Here is an 18,782-nt window from a genome sequence, read left to right as displayed (position 1 = left end):
ACTGACATTCAAGCAAACTGGCAGCAAAATAGAATAACGTGACTTATGAAATCCTTTGTAGTTTAAACGTTTATTGATTTTATTCATTTGAAGGAGTTCCCATTTACTTAAATTGTACTGGATTCGTCTACAATGCTTTTTACCCCTGAAACTCCAAATGGGATCTACATTTGACTGTTTTAATTCCAGAAAACGACAAATGTATTTATATTTTTATTTTCTAAGTATTGTAACTGTAACAAGCTTAAATTATACACAAGGGTAACCTTAAAAACGACGTCTTAATGCAAAATATTATTTGGCTGTGTCACCAATCAAGAGGAGGATGTGGTCGAGTACCAACGTGGCGGACGGGACAAGATTCCTCAAGCTAAAATTCAATAACCAGGTCCAATCACTGCCGTACTCAGCCAGATTCAATACTGCGCTGGGTGCGGAATACTTTAGAGTAATTCACGACAAGCAAATAAGAGTCTGCAGGATGTGTGTACAGCCGGGACATATACTAAGGGAATGCCCGGAACAATACTAAATGCAGCCTGTGTTTCAATAAATTGGAGTGTGTGTGCAACCAAAGTGAAACAGGAGGTTCAAGATGAGTCTGGGGACCGTGAGGAAGTCAGTCTGAGCGAGGAGAGCACAGGTGAAGAGGAGGAGGAAATGGAGTGCGCGCAGGAAGAGGAGGCGGATGGTGCGAAGCGGGAGGGAGGAGGAGAAAACAAAGGAGCGGAGGAAAGTGCAGAGCTGGGAGTCAGCTTGCTAACAGGGGAGCAAGGGGAGAAAATAACTGAACGAAAGACAAAAAAACTGAACGAAAAAAGCACGGACTGCGGAGAACGGGACAGCACGGCGCGGCAGTCAGCTGCCGAGCTTAGCTCCGTGAGAGAAACACAGAGCGGCGCGGCTCCTACAGAGACTGCAGCCCAGGCTCTCGATCCAAAAGCACTCGACTCAGACTCAGACTAGGACTTGGTGATGAAAATAACACGAATAAGGAGAAGCCAAAACACGGAGAGGCAGCAAAGAATTAACATGAAGAGTAAATCTAAGAACAAAAAATGACAATCAGGAATAAACAATGGCAACCGTCACCTCATTTAATGCCCAAAGGCTACGCAAGAAAAGGAAAAGACAACAAATATTGGAAATGATCAAATACGGCATATGTGTACAGGAAGCACACTGGGATGAGGAGTGTATGAGGGAGATCGAGAAGGAGTGGATGGGAGGCAGGGCCGGCCCTAGCACATTTGGCGCTCTTATAAATTATTAAACTTATTATAAAATTATTTCTGTCTTTGTCGAAGTTGCTTGGACACACATACTCTAACCATAAGCCTCAATGTGCTAGCATGTTCTGACAACACCAAAGAGCCAGTACCCCTTCCGTTTTTGGCTAATTTTACCCTAACGTTAGATATTTTTTTTTTAATGTCAAACTATTGGTTGGAGATATATGTTACGGGTCCCAAGATTGATACCAAAGCAACTAAGTATATCTGTAGAATACAACATGAATGCAGCAGCAGTAACGACACGGGGCCTTCAGTTCCTTATCCGGACTGCATCTTATTCAAATTAATTACAATTTCAAGTACAAGCATTTCTCTGAGTGTAACTGCATTTTAAAGTGCATAAAACATACATTCAATTATTATGTGTCTCTTTACCTCAAACATCTTAACATACATTATCACTCATAAAGAAATATAAACATTTACAATATAGACCTAGTGAACATTAGCTTATAATTGTTTTTTTGTAGCGGGTCAGTTCTTAATAAAGTTTTATACTTTTAGCACTGTCATTTCCCCCGCTCTGGATGTGTTAATTGACCTGACAGGACGGCAACTCCTATAGGCTGCGGGGAGGCGGAGGAGTTTATTTAGGGACACCTAACCGAGCGGCTAACGGCGGCGGCTGAGGAGATCGTCCCAGTGTTTGAGGAAACCGTGGCGGTGTATGAAGACAGAATGGAGCAGTTAGATTGGTCAGAGCAGGAGATCTACCGCCAGAGGAGGCTGCTGGATGCTGTGATGAAGCCCAAACTCCAGCTGCACAGAGTCGGTAAGTCCCTGGAGGAGCCGCTCACAGGCTAACGTTAGCTAGCATCAGCTCTGAAAACAGCTTAACCTTTGTGTCGTGTTCGTTTCTCCCCCCTTACTTTGGTGCTCCCGGTCAAATTTGACCGGCCTGTTTTAACTGCCCTTACATTAACACAAAAACAGTTGATTGTCACCAAATTGTATTTAACTCCCTTTTAACCTGTAAACAATGTCTCAGACTACTGGTTACATGAATAACTGCAGTGAATAATCACAGAAATTGAAAGTTGTATTCCAAAATTAACATTTGTTGTAGAAAAATCTAAACAGAGACCAAATTCACAGAACATCAGAACATCAACATGAACACATTGTGTGTGTGTGTGTGTGTTTGTGTGTGTGTGTGTGTGTTCAGACACAGGAGTGGCATTTTGCAATCAGGTCACAGTGTGTCTTGCAAACGTAGGCATCACATTTGAAACATGTAAGACATCCTAATGATATTTTCCCCTCTTGTTCTGCCTCCTCTGTCCTGGGGGGATGAATACCAGAGCAAGTTGCCATCCTTGGACTGGAATGTCACCTCAGGTGTGTCTTCCACAGGGGCCTCTTCCCCAGGTGCCTCTTCCTCAGGGGCCTCTTCCTCGCCATATGTTGACTGTTCGGTCTCATGATGGTCTGGATCAAAATCAGGATCGTTGTCTTCTATATCTGAAACATCCTCCTCTATTTCTGGTTCAACTCCAATCCCGTCTTCATCAGTTTGAAAAAAAAGGTCAAGAGCCTCTCTGACAGAAAAACGTCTGATCGGGCGCCGACTCATTGTGTTCAGAGTAAAATAAGAGCAATGCACAAGCAAGCTATATATAGGGGATCTGTGAGAAGATATCATACGTTTTGTATCGAAAGTGTGGTTCACGTGGGGGGATGGACACATTAGCCCGGGAAAGAGCCAGGTTCCCATAACAAACACCTAATTGGTAACTTTGAAGTGTTACACGTTTAGTCTGGAAGGTGTGGTTCACGTAGGGGGACAGGCACATAAGCACGGGAAAGAGAGGACACATGGTCAGTCTGAAAGGGGTTCACGTGGGGTGGAGTGTGTGTGTGTGTGTGTGCGTGCGTGTATGTGCATGCGTGCGTGCGCGTGTGTGCGTGTGTGCGTGTGTGCGTGTGTGTGTGCGTGTGCGTGTGTGCGTGCGTGCGTGCGTGCGTGTGCGTGTGCGTGTGTGTGTGTGTGTGTGCGTGTGCGTGTGCGTGTGCGTGTGCGTGTGCGTGTGCGTGTGTGCGTGTGTGCGTGTGTGTGTGTGTGTGTGTGTGTGTGTGTGTGTGTGTGTGTGTGTGTGTGTGTGTGTGTGTGTGTGTGTGTGTGTGTGTATTTGTGGTTGTGTACTATCTGATGAATGAACACAATCTAGGGTCACCCATTCATTTCCTATGGCGGTCATTTTTGACCGGGAACACCACAGGTGTTACAAAGTTGACTAAACAACTCAAAATTCAATGAAAGTAGTGATCAGCAATTGTAAATGTTCAAATGACTAGTGTGGAGGATATCATAAGCCCTTGAGACCATAAAATGTAAAACACAATATTTATGATTGATCGAAATGGAAATCGGTCAGATTTGACCCGAACACGACACAACTAACTAGCCTCCACTCGCTCTGCTCTGCTCGTGTTGTACATGGTTTATTTGGCCTCAAAATATAAAACATATTATCCTGGAAACACTTGGTTTAACCCAGCTAATTAAACAAGCGGCGTCGTAAGACCAACTATAAACCATCTCAACATCTCTGCTTCCTGAGTGTGATCATTCAAAAATAATAACAGTCGACATTAAACGACACAACACAAGTTTTTTAAAACACTTCAGGAAATTATAAACGTGTGTATTTGTGTTTCAGTTTGTCCTGCAGACGTACAGCAGCTGATGGTGAATAAAGAAGAGGTTCTCCCTGAGCAGCAGCAGTGGAGCCCCCTTGTGCACCAGGAGGACCCAGAGCCCCCCCGCATTAAAGAGGAAAAGGAGGAGCTGTGGACCAATCCGGAGGGGGAGCAGCTTCAACAACTTGAGCAGGCTGATATCAAGTTCACATTGACTGCTGTCACTGTGAAGACTGAAGAAGAAGAAGAGAAACCTCAGTTGTCACAGCTTCATCAGAGTCAGACTGAGGAGAACAGAGCGGATTGTGGAGGACAACAACCAGCCAGGATCTCAGGTCCTGATGGAAATTTACAACCAGGTTCTGAGGACAAGACTGTAGACAGTGAAGATGATTGGATGCAGACCAGGGAACCTCCGTCTGGTTTAAATACAAAAAATAACAAACAGCCTCTAAGTGAAATGAAATGTAAAACTGAAGAAAGTATTGAGTTGCTCTGAGTGTGGTAAAAGACTTAGCAAAAATGCTTCTCTAACTAAACATATGAGGATTCATACAGGGGAGAAACCATTTAGTTGCTCTGAGTGTGGTAAAAGATTTGCCCAATCTGGTTCGCTAACTTTACATATGAGGATTCATACAGGAGAGAAACCATTTAGCTGCTCTGAGTGTGGTCAAACATTTAGACAAAAGATCCATCTAACTGGACATATGAGGATTCATACAGGAGAGAAACCATTTAGCTGCTCTGAGTGTTGTAAAAGAGTTAGCAACAATGCTCCTAACTTTACATATGAGGATTCATACAGGAGAGAAACCATTTAGTTGCTCTGAGTGTGGTAAAAGATTTAGACAAAGTAGCCATTTAACTGGACATATGAAGATTCATACAGGAGAGAAATCATTGAATTGCTCTAGTGTAACATATTTGGACTAATAGGTAACCTAACTGCACATGACTAGTCAAACAGGAGAGAATGAATTTACCTGCTCTGTGTGCTTAAAGATTTAAGTTGCTTCGTTTGTAACAAAATATTTATTCTGATTAGTCAGCAACTACTAATATCATACATATTAATAGTTCACTATTATACATATTAATAGAGAATTTTGAATCCCCCTTAACCTGTCTTTAAAGGTTTTCCTTGCACAGTATTTATATGTATGTTCTTAACCAGTTGACATGATTAAATATGTTTGATTTAAATCACTGTGCTTACTGATCAGTGACCGCCATCAGAGGCGGTTACAATGTGGAGGGACATGTGACCATGGCTGTAAATAGTAAATGGTTTTGTATTTATATAGAGCTTTTCTAGTCTTGATGACCACTCAAAGCTCTTTACAGTACAGTTTTACATTCACCGATTCACACACACACACATTCATACAGTGCAGCTATTAGCAGCACTTTGCCGTTATAGGAGGGATAATTCAGGGTTATGCATCTTGCCCAAGGACACTTCGGCATGCAGACGGGGATGAGTGCGGATCGGACTGTAGACCCTCAGGTCCGAGGTTCCCTCTCCAGGAACCTCGGAGAGCTTTTCGAGCACCTCTGATTTTTGTAACTACACATCGGCATGTCGGAGAGCCTAGGGATAGCCCTTGGCTGTGAATGGTCCGCTAATGACAGCATTTCGGAAGACATAATTTCCGGACCTCAAACTTCCTGTTTCATTCCCTATATCACAATAAACCTAAACACAACTACGATGCTATGATTGATGTGACAAGTTTGTTGAGCCAGCGGAGTTGTCCGGCTGACGATGGCTGATTAGAGCACTAGATTAGATTAGATAGATTCAATGGCATGTGTGTGCGGTCACATACGGTTATAAAGCCCTGTCATAACGGCGCTAGCTTGCTAGCCACCATGCCAACTGTGGCGGTAACAGCGCAAAACCCGCTGTCACGACTTTAATTCGACGGCTATCACAATGTTTCTCAAACACCGTCAGGTTAGAAGCAATCACTTGGTAGTAGTTAGTATCGGGAGTCCCTGCTTTGTGTGGAAGCTGGGGGGGAAGCTAGCTACTTCCGAGTAGCTTGAAGCCGTGGAATTAGCTACGCAGTTCGGAAACAAGACCGGGGAACCGCTGCATTTTGACCCGCTGGGTGACACTTTGTTTTATTTAGTTACCATCATACACTGTGGGTGAGGAAAGCATGGAGGAGGTAGATAAACAACGTGGAGTTCCTCTGAGAACTCATGAGGTAGGCTTCTCTAAGCTCGTCTTCCGTTGCGCCACCTACTGTTCTGGCGGTGAATTGTTTTCATCACCGGAGAACTATAAATGAAAAGTGTCTGTCCGATCCGTCCGTCCGTCTGTAATGGATTCGGAGTAGCATACTGGAGCCGTTAGTCATCTGGAACGCAGCATTACACTCACACACACAGGCCCCGCCCCCACTCGTTTGCACACGGACAGTGAAGTAGCGCCAAGAGAGGAGAACTCGATGTGAAACTGGCTTCAAAATGGTGGATATGTCGTTTTTAATAACGCCCCCCACCAATTGGAACCATCATATTCCTCGATGCACAGGCAGAGATGGAGGCGTTGCAGAGATCTTCTAATCCGACCTATCGATCAACCCTCGACCTAAAGGTAGTTATAACTACGACTATGACGTGGTTGATTACGTTACCTAAAATGTTGTGGGCGGGGCTAAGTTCGTCTGGCATCCAGGCTAATGTGAAGCATTAACACTAATTGGTTTAGGTAAGTAAGAATATACAGTGGCACTTTAACCTCGCCTCATATGTGTGTGTGTTTAAATGTCAGTTTAAAATAAATGTATTTGAAGGAATATGAGTCAGTGATACTTGTACAGTCTGTGTAGCTGCTGCATCTACAGGTACTGACAACTTCTACATGTAAACTAATCAGCTTATATGTTGTATTTAATGTTACCGAAAGAACAAAACATTTTACAGTTTTGACTAAAATCAAAAGTAATACACAGTTATTAAAACCTTACACTCAAGGAGCCGAACATGGGCCCAGATCTGCACCACTATAAGCACGATGTCAGACTCACACTTTTTGTAAAAGAGATTTGCAAAACACTAAACACACTTGTATACATAAGACACAGAAGTATATCATGATGCCCATTCCTTGCATTCCAAAGCACTGACTGTCAAAAGCCCCCCCCCCCTCTCCATATTAGCCAATTGGTTCAACAGGTACAAGTAGACAAACACATACCTGCTTCATTGTAGACACACCAATCAGGTTATACAAATGCAGCAGCTGAGTACACCTGACTTCAACCAAAATGGAAGGAGTCAGAAGAAGAGTGAGGGTGAGAGGGGGAATCCACGGAGGAGGAGACGGAGAAAGAGGAGAAGGCGAAGGCCGTGCCACGGGTAGAGATAGAGGAAGAGGAAGACATGAAGCAGGAGGACAACATGCTCAAAGAAGAAGTGGACCAGATTTATCAAATGAAGTCCGTGCAGCACTAGTTTACCCTGTCGTGAACCACGGATTAAGGCTGAGGCAGCTGGACTCAGAGTTCAGATCTTAGCAGATCCACAGTGAAATCTGTCATCGTGACCTGAACTGGAAACAGAATCTTCTGTTGGTCTGATATTTGCTGAGCTTACAGTTTCATGCACACGACTGTAATAGCATGAAACCTGGGACATGTTTTGTTGTGATTCTCCATGTTGACATGTTGACTGATTGAGGAATACGGAGAGAAATCAATTATATTATGAGTCTGCAGTATTGGTCTTGTGTAGTGTTTGGTGAATTTATTGTATATTTGTACTTTCTCTGTGTGCTTCACTTACAGTACACTAATCACTGAGAAGTAGAATTGTGAAAAGTGTTTGAACCAGTTACACAACAGCAGTGTGTAACTGGTTCAAACCGCATTAAGTCATATGGAAGGTATGTGTTTCATATGGTAAAAAAATATGTTTTTGATCAATTATTGTATCGATTTTTCAAGAGTGTTTCATTTTACAAAGGATCTGAGGTGTTCTGCTAATTATGTGTAGTGTTTTGAAAAACCGGGCCCTGTTTTAAAAATCGTGCTGAAGCAATCGAGAAAAAATGTAAATCAGTGGTTTAACTACCCTGTGGTATGTTTGAAAACCCCAGCTCAGAGCCAGAACAACCAGATCAACCAGAACAAGTCAAGGGGGGAGTTCAGGGGGCGTCTATTTAACAAGAGACTGGATGTAAGACGTGGTTGCTGATTGCTCTGCGAGGTCGTCAGCGAGGAGGGAAGGCAGGACGATCGAGAGGGGAATCACAAGGTGAGTACAGGACCGAATAGGATGGGGAAAAACAACTCTAAATGCACGATTCAGAGCAGCTGAGAACGAGAAACTACCACTGTAGCGTCGAGGACGAACTGGCGATGTCTGGGACCACGACCAGGGTAGATGTCCTGTTGTTGAGCAGCAGACGAGCTGCAGGTGCGGTGGCAAGCCTGTCCGGCAGAGCCTGATCCGAGTCACACCTGCGGAGGGAAGAGAGACAGGGAAGGGGGAGAGAAGCTGGGGGGGGGGACAGATGAGCTGTAACACAACTTGGATTCAACCTTTTTTCGTTAACAAATAAAAAAGTTTAGGTCTGTTTAGTTGCAGTTACATATAAAACTTTGAAGTTTGGCTTTTTTAAAGCTAATTAGTCACTTGATTCTTGTTGTTCTGGGTTTGTTCCCTCATGGTTGATGCACTTACTGTGAGTCGCTTTGGATGAAAGCGTCGGCTCAATGAAATGTAATGACGCCGTTTGGAGTGCAACAGTGTTAATTTCGTTGACGAAAACGATGACGAAATATATTCGTTAACGAGCCTTTTTCCATGACGAAGACGAGACGAAGACGTAACGAAAACGGGTCTTTGAAAATAAAAACTATGACTAAATCTATTTTTAACTTTCGTTGACGAGACGAAAATGTTGGTGGTTGACTAAGTCCCAATAATTTTTTTAACATCATCGTATCAGGCCGTCATGAAGTATCAGGAGCTGGCGAGTGAGTCTGTGTGTGTCTTTGTGTGTTTGCGCGCTTATAGCGCAGCGGTCCGTAGCTCCGCCCCCCGACTCGCGCACTCGCTCAGGGAGACACAGTGAAAGCAGAGCGCGTTCACGTGGAACAGCCGATCAATAACTGACTGCTTCTTAACTATAGAAACTGTGAAAACAGAGTTTCTCTGGTCTCAGCTGATCAGAGATCAGCGCCTCAGCTTCTTGATCAGAGCAGAAGCTGCAGTTGGTTTCTACCGAGCTGCAGGTTCTGTGTTTGCCTCCAGTCTGACCTGCTCTCACTTTTTGTTTTCACATTTAAAACTAAATATATATTTTTAAGCTATTAGGCTGCAGCTATATGTTTTTATAGAAAATGAGTTTAATTTGGCTATTAAATGTGACTAAAACTAGACTAAAATGGAATTCGTTTTCGTCGACTAAAACTCGACTAAATCTAAGAAGGATAAAAATGACTAAATGTGACTAAAACTAAAATACATTTTCGTCAAAAGACTAAGACTAAATCGAAAATAGCTGCCAAAATTAACACTGGAGTGCAATATGAATGTCAGGGCTTCTGGATACTTGGATGACACCACAGAAGCTGGCTGGAGGCATGTTGTGTTTTTATTCTGTTGGTTTTTTACAGCTGGGCATCGAGGCCACATTATCTTGTGTAATAGAAGCGAGAGTTATTCTGTACAAATGTATCAAGAACCCTTTTAAGTAGGGATGCACCGAATTATTTGGCCGATGTTCATATTTGTGGTAAAACCGCTGGGCACGTGCCGCGGCTGGGGGAGCAGTCGCTCCGTCGCCCTCCTCTCTGCGCCGCCGGAGGCTCAGTTTGCGGCACCGGGAGGTCCTCATCCGGTGGCGCTGGTGCATGGGCTTTCTTTCTCTTGGACCGCGGGGCGGTGTCCATCGCCGGCGCGGAAGGCGGGCCGTTGGAGGGGACTGGGTACGGCGGTCAGCGGCGGCCACTCTGGACGTGTGTCGGCCCTTCTCGCGGATCACATCAGCTACGACAACCGCTTGGGGAACCCTCCGTTCGCGCGGGGGGGGGGGGGGGGGCAGCTGATTAAGAACTGGTGCGGACCAGGGGAATCCGACTGTTTAATTAAAACAAGCATCGCGAAGGGCCACGGTGGGTGTTGACGCGATGTGATTTCTGCCCGACAATAAAAACAGGTAAAACTGAAGGCCAATGTATGCTTCTCCGTTTTGACGGACACGGACAGATAGGACCGCCTTCTCCAACGTGGAACGCCCTCTCCGTGCCTCTCCGCGGCTCCTCGGAGAGCTTTTCGTGCAGCTCTCATTTTTCTAACTACACGTCGAAATGGCGGAGAGCCCACGGATAGCCCTTGGCTGTGATTGGTCCGCTTACGCCAGCATTTCGGAATGGAAACTTCCTGTTCCATTCCCTACATCACAATAAACCAAAATCACAACTACGACTCTATGATTAATGTGACAAGTGTGTTAAGCCAGCGGCGTTGTCCGGCTGACGGTGGCTGGTTAGAGCACTTACGGCATGTGTGTACGGTCACATACGGTTATAACGAACTTTCATAACGTGGCTAGCGGGCTAACCACCATGCTAACTGCGGTGGGAACAGCGCAAAAACCCGCTGACTTTAATCCCACGGCTCATGACACTGTTTCTCAAACACCGTCAGGTTAGAAGCAAACACTTTAGATCGATACTAACTAACGGTAGTAGTTAGTATCGGGTGTCCCTGCTGACTGTGGGTGGAAGCTGGGGGGAAGCTAGCTGCCTCCGTGTAGCTGTTGCAGCTGTTGAATTAGCAACGCAGTTTGGAAACAAGACCGGGGAACCGCTGCGTTAAGACACGATAACACAAGCATTATGACCCGCTGGGTGTCACTTTATTCAGCAAAAACTGTCGCGTCATCAACATCCTTTTTCTGTTAGCTGCCATCGTTCACTGTGTGTGAGGAGCCGGGAGGACGTAAATAAACCAGCGTGGACTTCTTCTATATACCTCATGAGGTAGGCTTCTCTAAGCTCGACTTCAGTTGCGCCATCTACTGTTCTGGCGGTGAATTGTTTTCACAACAAAAAGGCTCGTAGAACTATAAATCAAAAAGGGTCCGTCCGATCCGTCCGTCCGTCAGTCCGCAACGGACTCGGAGAAGCATACATTGGCCTTAAGGAGGGCTTGTTAAGTTATCTTGACTCACGCAGTGTAACTTGGCGTAAAAAGTATGAGCGTTGCGTCTTATTAAGTACTATATTATCATGTGCAGTGCATCGGCTCTATTCATCCGTCTCATGCACAGGTAACAAGGGAATTGACAACATACGTCATACACACAGAAGCCATAATACATCTAATAAACGGGCAACACTGCTACCGTAAATCAATGAGAAGAGCGTTCTCTATAATGATACTTTAACAGGGCTGTTTTAGACAGGGTAAAAAGGTGCTGTTTTAAATTATCCTTGTGGTATTTTGACCAAAATATGTTACAGTCATTTCATTAAGGTCCCAAGGAACCATTTCAACTTGCGGTAAAATGGGCATAATATGTCTCTGTTAAATAAAGTTTTGTTAAATCAAAGATTGTTTCATAAATCTGATTCAATTTGTGCTCATTAAAAGATAAGAGTGATGAAGGGCTTAACATTTTTTAAATAGTGCTTTTTTAAATAATGATTTAATTATTTTTCTGGCACAAAAGGGTGAATGAATAACAACAAAAAGAAAATAAACAAATATCGATATCGGCTATCGGCCAGATTATTATTTTAAATATCGGTATCGTATCACTGTGTCTCCCTGACCGAGTGCGCGAGTCGGGGGGCGGAGCTACGGACCGCTGCGCTATAAAGCGCGCACACACACACAGACTCACTCGCCCGCTCCTGATACTTCATGACGGCCTGATACGATGATGTTAGTGGCTGTGTGTTCCCTTTGTCTTGATGAACCCTAACTGCTTGTACATCAGCAAGACACTGATGAACAACACTTTACACGCTCCCTGGATTGGTGCACCAGGACTGGAGAAGACCGGGATCATGATGGATGAATTCTTGATGTTTGTAAGATGGAGCAAAACTGTGGCTGATGTCAAATGTACTTCACTAGTGTTGAGAGAAATCCTCAAGATTTCAGAGTTTACATCAGAGGACGTTGGCAGCTTCTTCATTAGCCACAGCTAAGCTCTCGTGCTTAGTTGCTGCTTTCCTCATACTTGTGTTTGGAACACCTCCAATACTGCTTGGGGCAGCTGCTGCATCTACAGGTACTGACAACTTCTACATACTAATGTAAACTGTGAAATCTAACATCTGCGTCGTACAGCTAGGTACTAATGCAGCATATCATTAGAAAGCTAAGATTCTTCTGATTCCACTGATGTAAACCATTTCAAGATCTGATCACCAGGGGCCTCATGTACTAAGGTTGCGTACGCAGAAAAACGTGGCGTACGTCCTTTTCCACGCTCACGTTCAGATGTACAAAACGTGAAATGACCGTAAAAATGTGCGGTCCCAACGCCAGCTCCAGAGCTGTCGTACGCACGTTTCTACAGCTATTGTTCCTTTGGCGACACTTAGAGGTGACGCTGGGAAACTGGGAAAAAAGGTGAAAACAATGACTCATCAGAGTGATTTGCAAATCAGAGACACACTAATGAACAATTAACACACCTTGCAATTATATGGGTGGCTATAAAAGCATGCGCAATGGATGAAGAAAATTGTTTTAACAATGGCTGTGTTAGCGTTGTTAGAGGACATCGCAAATGGTCACATCCGAAGGGAACGTATATTTAGGGAACGCGAGGACTTACTCGCAAATGATGACGATTGGCTCATGAGCCGATTTCGTTTCCCCAGGCCAGTATTACTGGAGCTGTGCGCAGAGCTGCGGCCGGCCCTAGAGCGCCACACAGCCAGGAGCCAGGGGTTGTCCGTGCCCACACAGGTGCTGATCACGCTGGGGTTCCTGGCAACAGGGGCCTTCCAGCGGGAGCTGGCCGATCGGTCAGGAGTGTGCCAGTCCACCCTGAGCCGAGCCATGCCAGCTGTGTGGGACGGAATCATCCGAATGTCATCCAGGTACATCAAATTCCCATACAATGCTGTTGAACAGGCCCATATTAAAGCGCAATTTGCAGCAACAGCCGGTTTCCCTAATGTAATCGGAGCTGTTGACTGCACACATATTGCCATAAAAGCGCCATCACAGGATGAATTTTTTTTACGTTAACAGGAAACACTTTCATTCTATCAATGTCCAAGTGATATGTGATGCGCAAATGCAGCTCCTTAACATCGTGGCAAGGTGGCCTGGTTCAACGCACGATTCATTCATTCTGACCAACAGCATGGTTGGGAACAGGCTGGAGGCTGGCACTGTACGCGATGGGTGGCTTCTGGGTGAGTAAATGCTTTATTCGTGTAATTGTCCCGTATGTATAAACCAGCGTAATGCACATCTGGGGCTTGTGCACATCCAAATATCATGTTTCTCTGACGTGTTCAGTATTCACGTCAGTAAAAGCGGGCGTAAAGTTAGAAATGTCGCCCGCGGTGCACTTCTGCATTCATTCATTGTGTGTTTTTTATGTTGTGTATTGTAAGCAGCCAATTGTATGACCAGTATAATTACAGCATTTATGAATTCAGCATATTTACCTTGGGGATGATCGGTGTCCCCTTCATGGGCTCCCACCACTCCGATGAGAGCTGTGTCACCGATCAAAGCGGCCACTCTCAAATCGAAGGGGGAGAGTTCCCCCACTCCCGTCCCCCCACCTGTTGCGGTCACGCTTCGGCGATGGGCAGAAACCCTCCGCTTCACCTCCACCTTGAGGTCTGACCACTTTTTTTTTATTTCAGAGTGTGTGCGCTGCTGAGACCCCACTGCATTGACGGCCTCGCAAACACGCTCCCACTCATTTGTCTTTTGTTTAGCATTTATCCCTGTTGACAGGGTACCAAATAACATATGCTTGCGCATTTCTACCTCGTGGAGCAAAATCTCGAGCTCGGACTCCGTGAAGTTGCGTTTTTTAACTCTGTTCATGGTGCCAGGTGATCGGATTAAGAGGTGAATCTCAGGTCCAGGGGCCTATTTAAATGAAATTGCATATTTAAATGAGGGCGTGGACAGGGAGGAGTTTGGCACGTCGGCATGTGCGCTCAATTCCACGTTGATTGAGATGTACAAAAGAAACGTGCTTGGATCCATGCGTTCGCACACTTTGATACATCTGAATTTATTTGTGCGTAAGACAGTTTCTGGGTTTTGGCGTACGCCAAGTTTCAGTATGAAATCCACGCAAGTCTTAGTACATGAGGCCCCAGAGCCGGTACGATCAACGTCTCAGTTCAGCATCAGTCAGACCGGAAATTAGGAAAAAGTTAAAGTCACTTACCTGAGACTCATCATATTATTCCACAGATCAATACAATTCCAACAAAAACGGTGTTGGTACATTGCTAAAGGTCCAGACGATCCAATCCAGTAACATAATCAGTCCAAAACACACTTACATCAAAGAATAGCCACTGTCAGCTGTTGCATAATGTCAGCGCGCCGTCAGTGTCAGTGTTTCATCCCCCCGCTACTGCTACATGTTAATAAAATATATGAAAGATGTTTATTTGTATAAATTTTAAACCATATGACCGTTTTTTTCTCCTTTATATAAATGTATGATTTTGAGTGTAAAATTAGCCTTTTTAGCCTGGTTGGTTACCATGGTTACAAAGGGTCCGTTGGAGTCTCCAAATGGCCTTTGTGGAAAACGCTGAGACATGGCCTTAGGAAAAAATCTGTCAAATATTAATTTTGTGTGGTATTGTTATCAAATTTAAACTTGGGCTAGTCAAGGCTTCATGCTAGGGTCCCATTGTGTTTTCCAGCTCATAAGTCCCAGCTAGAGTCATCAGTAGGCATGTTTACCAAAAATATTTAGGCGAAAATATAAACCTTCTACTTCACTGTGTGCCAACTGCTATTACTCAATGCCAGTAGTACTTAGAGTGATTCTGACTGTTGGGAGGGAAAGTTCAGAATGTTACCTTTCAAAAGAGACCAAGACCGTGCATGTACTCCAAATGGTTCAAGAACAGCTTTCAATTTAATTTGGGTGTCCTCAAACAGGTGTTTTAGGCGAATTTCACCCGCCTCTTAAGAGGTTTATGTTACCGAAAGAACAAAATATGTTAAATCAATGGTTAAATCAAAGGAAACCAAGGAGCAACATCTTTGCATGACTTAGTGAGCAGGTACAGAGCAAGGTGACCTTTTGTTGATTTGTTTACTAAACAGTGGTTTTGAAACCAAGGTTGATCTATTACCACAGGGGTTTTCAACTGGTTTTGTCCCAGGGACCACTATTCTGACTAGAAAGTAATCCGCGGCCCACTGATGTGCCTACGCGCGCGCATGCCTCCTGATAGAAAGAAGTATTAACATTTGGTTTTCCATGTTGTTTTAATTAAAAACCTCAAACAAATCAAAAAAAAAAAAAAACGGTTGAGTTTTAGTGCTTAAGAATTGAAAAACAAAATTAAAATGCAGTTTGTAGTTGTACTGCATCTCAGAACCATATGTCCATCAATATATAACGTCCATGACTTAAATGTTTAGACATGTAGCTGACATGTTGAGAGAACGTTAAAGTAACGGTGATCAATAACAGTCAACATAAACTGGGGCTACAACTGAATAGGGAGGCCTGCTTGAATGTTGGTAGAGCTTTGATTGGGAGGAAGATTCCATCGATCGGTGAGTGTAGAGCTGCACCTCCTCCATTGAAGCTGAGCAGAAAGAGAGGTGACCTCTTCTCTGAGAGATAAGTCGAAAGGATGAGTGTAAAAGAGCAATCGAGCTGGACAGCCACACTTCTCCTCTCAGATGGTTGAGTAGACAGAAAAAGAAGGAAGGGAGAACTGGGCTTATAGATTTCATACCTGTTTGACGTTGAGGCACCCTTTGGAAACTGAGTTCTGGAGGCTCTGGTTTGTCTCCAGAACAAAGACCATGTGCTCAAGGCTTTGACTACACACATGGGCCGAACTGTAGTTCACAAATACCTGGTACCAACACCCCAAATGATCACTGTAGGCAGAATGCTTGATCACTATAACCACGTTGCTTAACCAGCCTTTCATTAGGAGCGATTCTGTTGACGATTTGGACAGTTGATTACTTTATCCTTTACTTTATACCGTGTCCACTGTAGTGTTTTATTTTTGTATGAATTTTCTTTGGTCTGCTCCTCAGATTGGAACCTGACGTCTTATGGTTCTCCATTTCCATATGAACTTGGGGAAGCAGCTCAAATCCTGGCCATCACATTACAGCACCTCACCCCGTCCTTCATCTCCATAATCGGAACAGGATGTGTTGCTGCTGCTGTGATGTCATCTGCTGATTCTGATTTGATTTCTGCTGCTTCTGTCTTCACATCCAACATATACAAGAAAATTATGAGGCCACAGGTGAGAACATTGAAGTATAACATAATAGTTAGTATCTCAAACCTCTTCACCTCCTCCTCTCTACTTCTTCTCCAGGCATCAGACAGAGAGATTCAGTGGGCGATCCGAGTTGCTGTGATGGTCGCGGGTTTGGTTGGTACATCACTAACCAGCCAAGAAAACAGTGTCTTACTCTTCTGGATTCTTAGTGCTGAAGTGGCCTACATCATAATCTTCCCTCAACTAGTCTGCGTCCTCTTCGTCAATATCTCCAATGGTTATGGAGCTGTTATGGGCTGTGTGGTGGGCTTGGTGCTCAGAGTTCTCAGTGGACTCCCATCACTCGGGCTGCCAGTTGTCCTCCACTTCCCAGGATGTGTTCTTGAGGACGGAGTTTATGTCCAGCACGCTCCAATTAAGACCATCTCCATGCTGTCTGCCATTGCTGCCATTGTGTTGTTCTCCTATCTGACATCTGTGCTCTTCAACAAAGGCCTGTTACCTGAGAAGTGTGACGTGTTCAAGGTGAAAGTCCAGCAATCAGCACGAGAGCTGACACTGGTACATGGGGCCAAAGAAGATGATGAGAAAGAGAGACTGGATAACACATGTCCTCAGACTGAGGCCTCAGAGCCAATGATTAGCTCACAGTGTTAGAGTCCCTTAATATATGTTGTTTGAATCCTAACACAGACCAGGAAGCTCTATCACATCCTACATCCCTATGGAGACTTCTGCATCCAAACACAGGGGCATTAAGACAAGTGGACATAGATGGCACCAGTTCACGAAGCACATTTGTCTACAGTTCAACAAGATTGACTTTCTTGCATTAAAATAAGTTCTTATTGAAACTTTGGTCTTTTTTATTTGGTTCATTGTTTAAACTGGGACAAATGACAGTGAGATCTACTGAACTACAAAGATTGTGATAAAAAAAATCCGATATCGTAATAGTCGAAAATTACTCCTTCATATTGGTGGCGTTCTAATCTGTGATGTTACAGGGCACTTAAAATCTTTTGTTTTTACACACTTTCATTTGAACCACTTCACCATTATCTTTTAATAAAGTTGATTAAATTAGAAAAGACAGGACAATAAATCTTGATTATAATGGCTTCAAATTCTGAAACAAACTCTTCCATTTGATCACAGCTACAATATGTGTTGTCCTCTCTGACCCAAACTAAGATTCATATCAGCAAGTAGCATAAGGGAGGGAAAAGCAAGAAGTCACAAGCTCATTAAATGATCCCCTGTCTTTAGTTGTACTTAGAAAGTTGCTGAGCTGGTTCCAAATACAGACAAACAACATATACAGCACGTAGTGCATATATGTACACTACCGTTCAAAAGTTTGGGGTCACTTAGAATGTTCCTTGTTTTTCAAAGAAAAGCACTGTTTTTTCAATTAAAATAACATTAAATAAATTAGGCATACACTCTATACATCGTTGATGTGGTTAATGACTATTTTAGGTGGAAACGTCTGGTTTATAATGAAATATCTACATCGGTGTGTAATGGCCCATTTCCAGCAACTATCACTCCAGTGTTATAATGGTACATTGTGTTTGCTAATCGCCTTAGAAGACTAATGGATGATTAGAAAACCCTTGAAAATCCTTGTGCAATTATGTTAGCACAGCTGAAAATTGTTTAGCTGAGAGAAGCTATAAAACTGACCTTCCTTTGAGCTAGTTGAGTATCTGGAGCATCACATTTGTGCGTTCGATTATACTCTCAAACTGGCCAGAAAATGAGAACTTTCCTGTGAAACTCACCAGTCTATTCTTGTTCTTAGAAATAATGGCTATTCAATGTGAGAAATTGTGAAGAAACTGAACTTTTTCTAAAACGGTGTGTACTACTCCCTTCAGAGAACAGCAAAAACGGGTCCTAACCAGAGTAGAAAGAGAAGTGGGAGGCCCCGGTGCACAACTCAGCAAGACGAAAGGTATATTAGAGTCTCTAGTTTGAGAAATTGACACCTCACAGGTCCTCAACTGGCAGCTTCTTTAAATGGTACCTGCACAACGCCAGTGTCAACGTCTACAGTGAAGAGGCGACTCCGGGATGCTGGCCTTCTAGGCAGAGTGGCAAAGAATAAGCCATATCTGAGACTGGCCAATACAAATAAAAGATTTATATGGTCAAGGAACACAGACATAGACAGAGGAAGATTGGAAAAAAGTGTTATGGACAGACGAATCAAAGTTTGAGGTGTTTGGATCACACAGAAGAACATTTGTGAGACGCATAACAGGTGAAAAGATGCTGGAAGAGTGCCTGACACCATCTGTGAAGCATGGTGGAGGTACTGTGATGGTCTTGGGCTGCTTTGATGCTGGTAGAGTGGGAGATTTGTACAAGGTAAAAGGGATTT

The 18,782-nt window shown here is 43.9% G+C and overlaps 1 protein-coding gene across 1 annotated transcript; it reads left to right on the top strand.

Moving 5' to 3' along the window:
* Window positions 1-1,973: 1,973 nt before the first annotated feature.
* On the top strand, window positions 1,974-17,181 carry LOC133933890 (high affinity choline transporter 1-like). Its single transcript, XM_062381129.1, has 6 exons — window positions 1,974-2,067; window positions 8,047-8,126; window positions 11,852-11,991; window positions 12,062-12,198; window positions 16,197-16,414; window positions 16,490-17,181. Exons 1-6 carry the CDS (start codon window positions 1,974-1,976, stop codon window positions 17,048-17,050), a joined length of 1,230 nt encoding a protein of 409 aa, XP_062237113.1. The 3' UTR covers window positions 17,051-17,181.
* Window positions 17,182-18,782: the final 1,601 nt, after the last annotated feature.

The sequence above is a fragment of the Platichthys flesus genome, chromosome 22, assembly GCF_949316205.1.
Source record: "Platichthys flesus chromosome 22, fPlaFle2.1, whole genome shotgun sequence".
Classification (NCBI taxonomy): Eukaryota; Metazoa; Chordata; class Actinopteri; order Pleuronectiformes; family Pleuronectidae; genus Platichthys; species Platichthys flesus.
The sequence above is the reverse complement of the archived record's forward strand: the minus strand, read 5'-3'. Positions and strand labels throughout refer to the sequence as shown.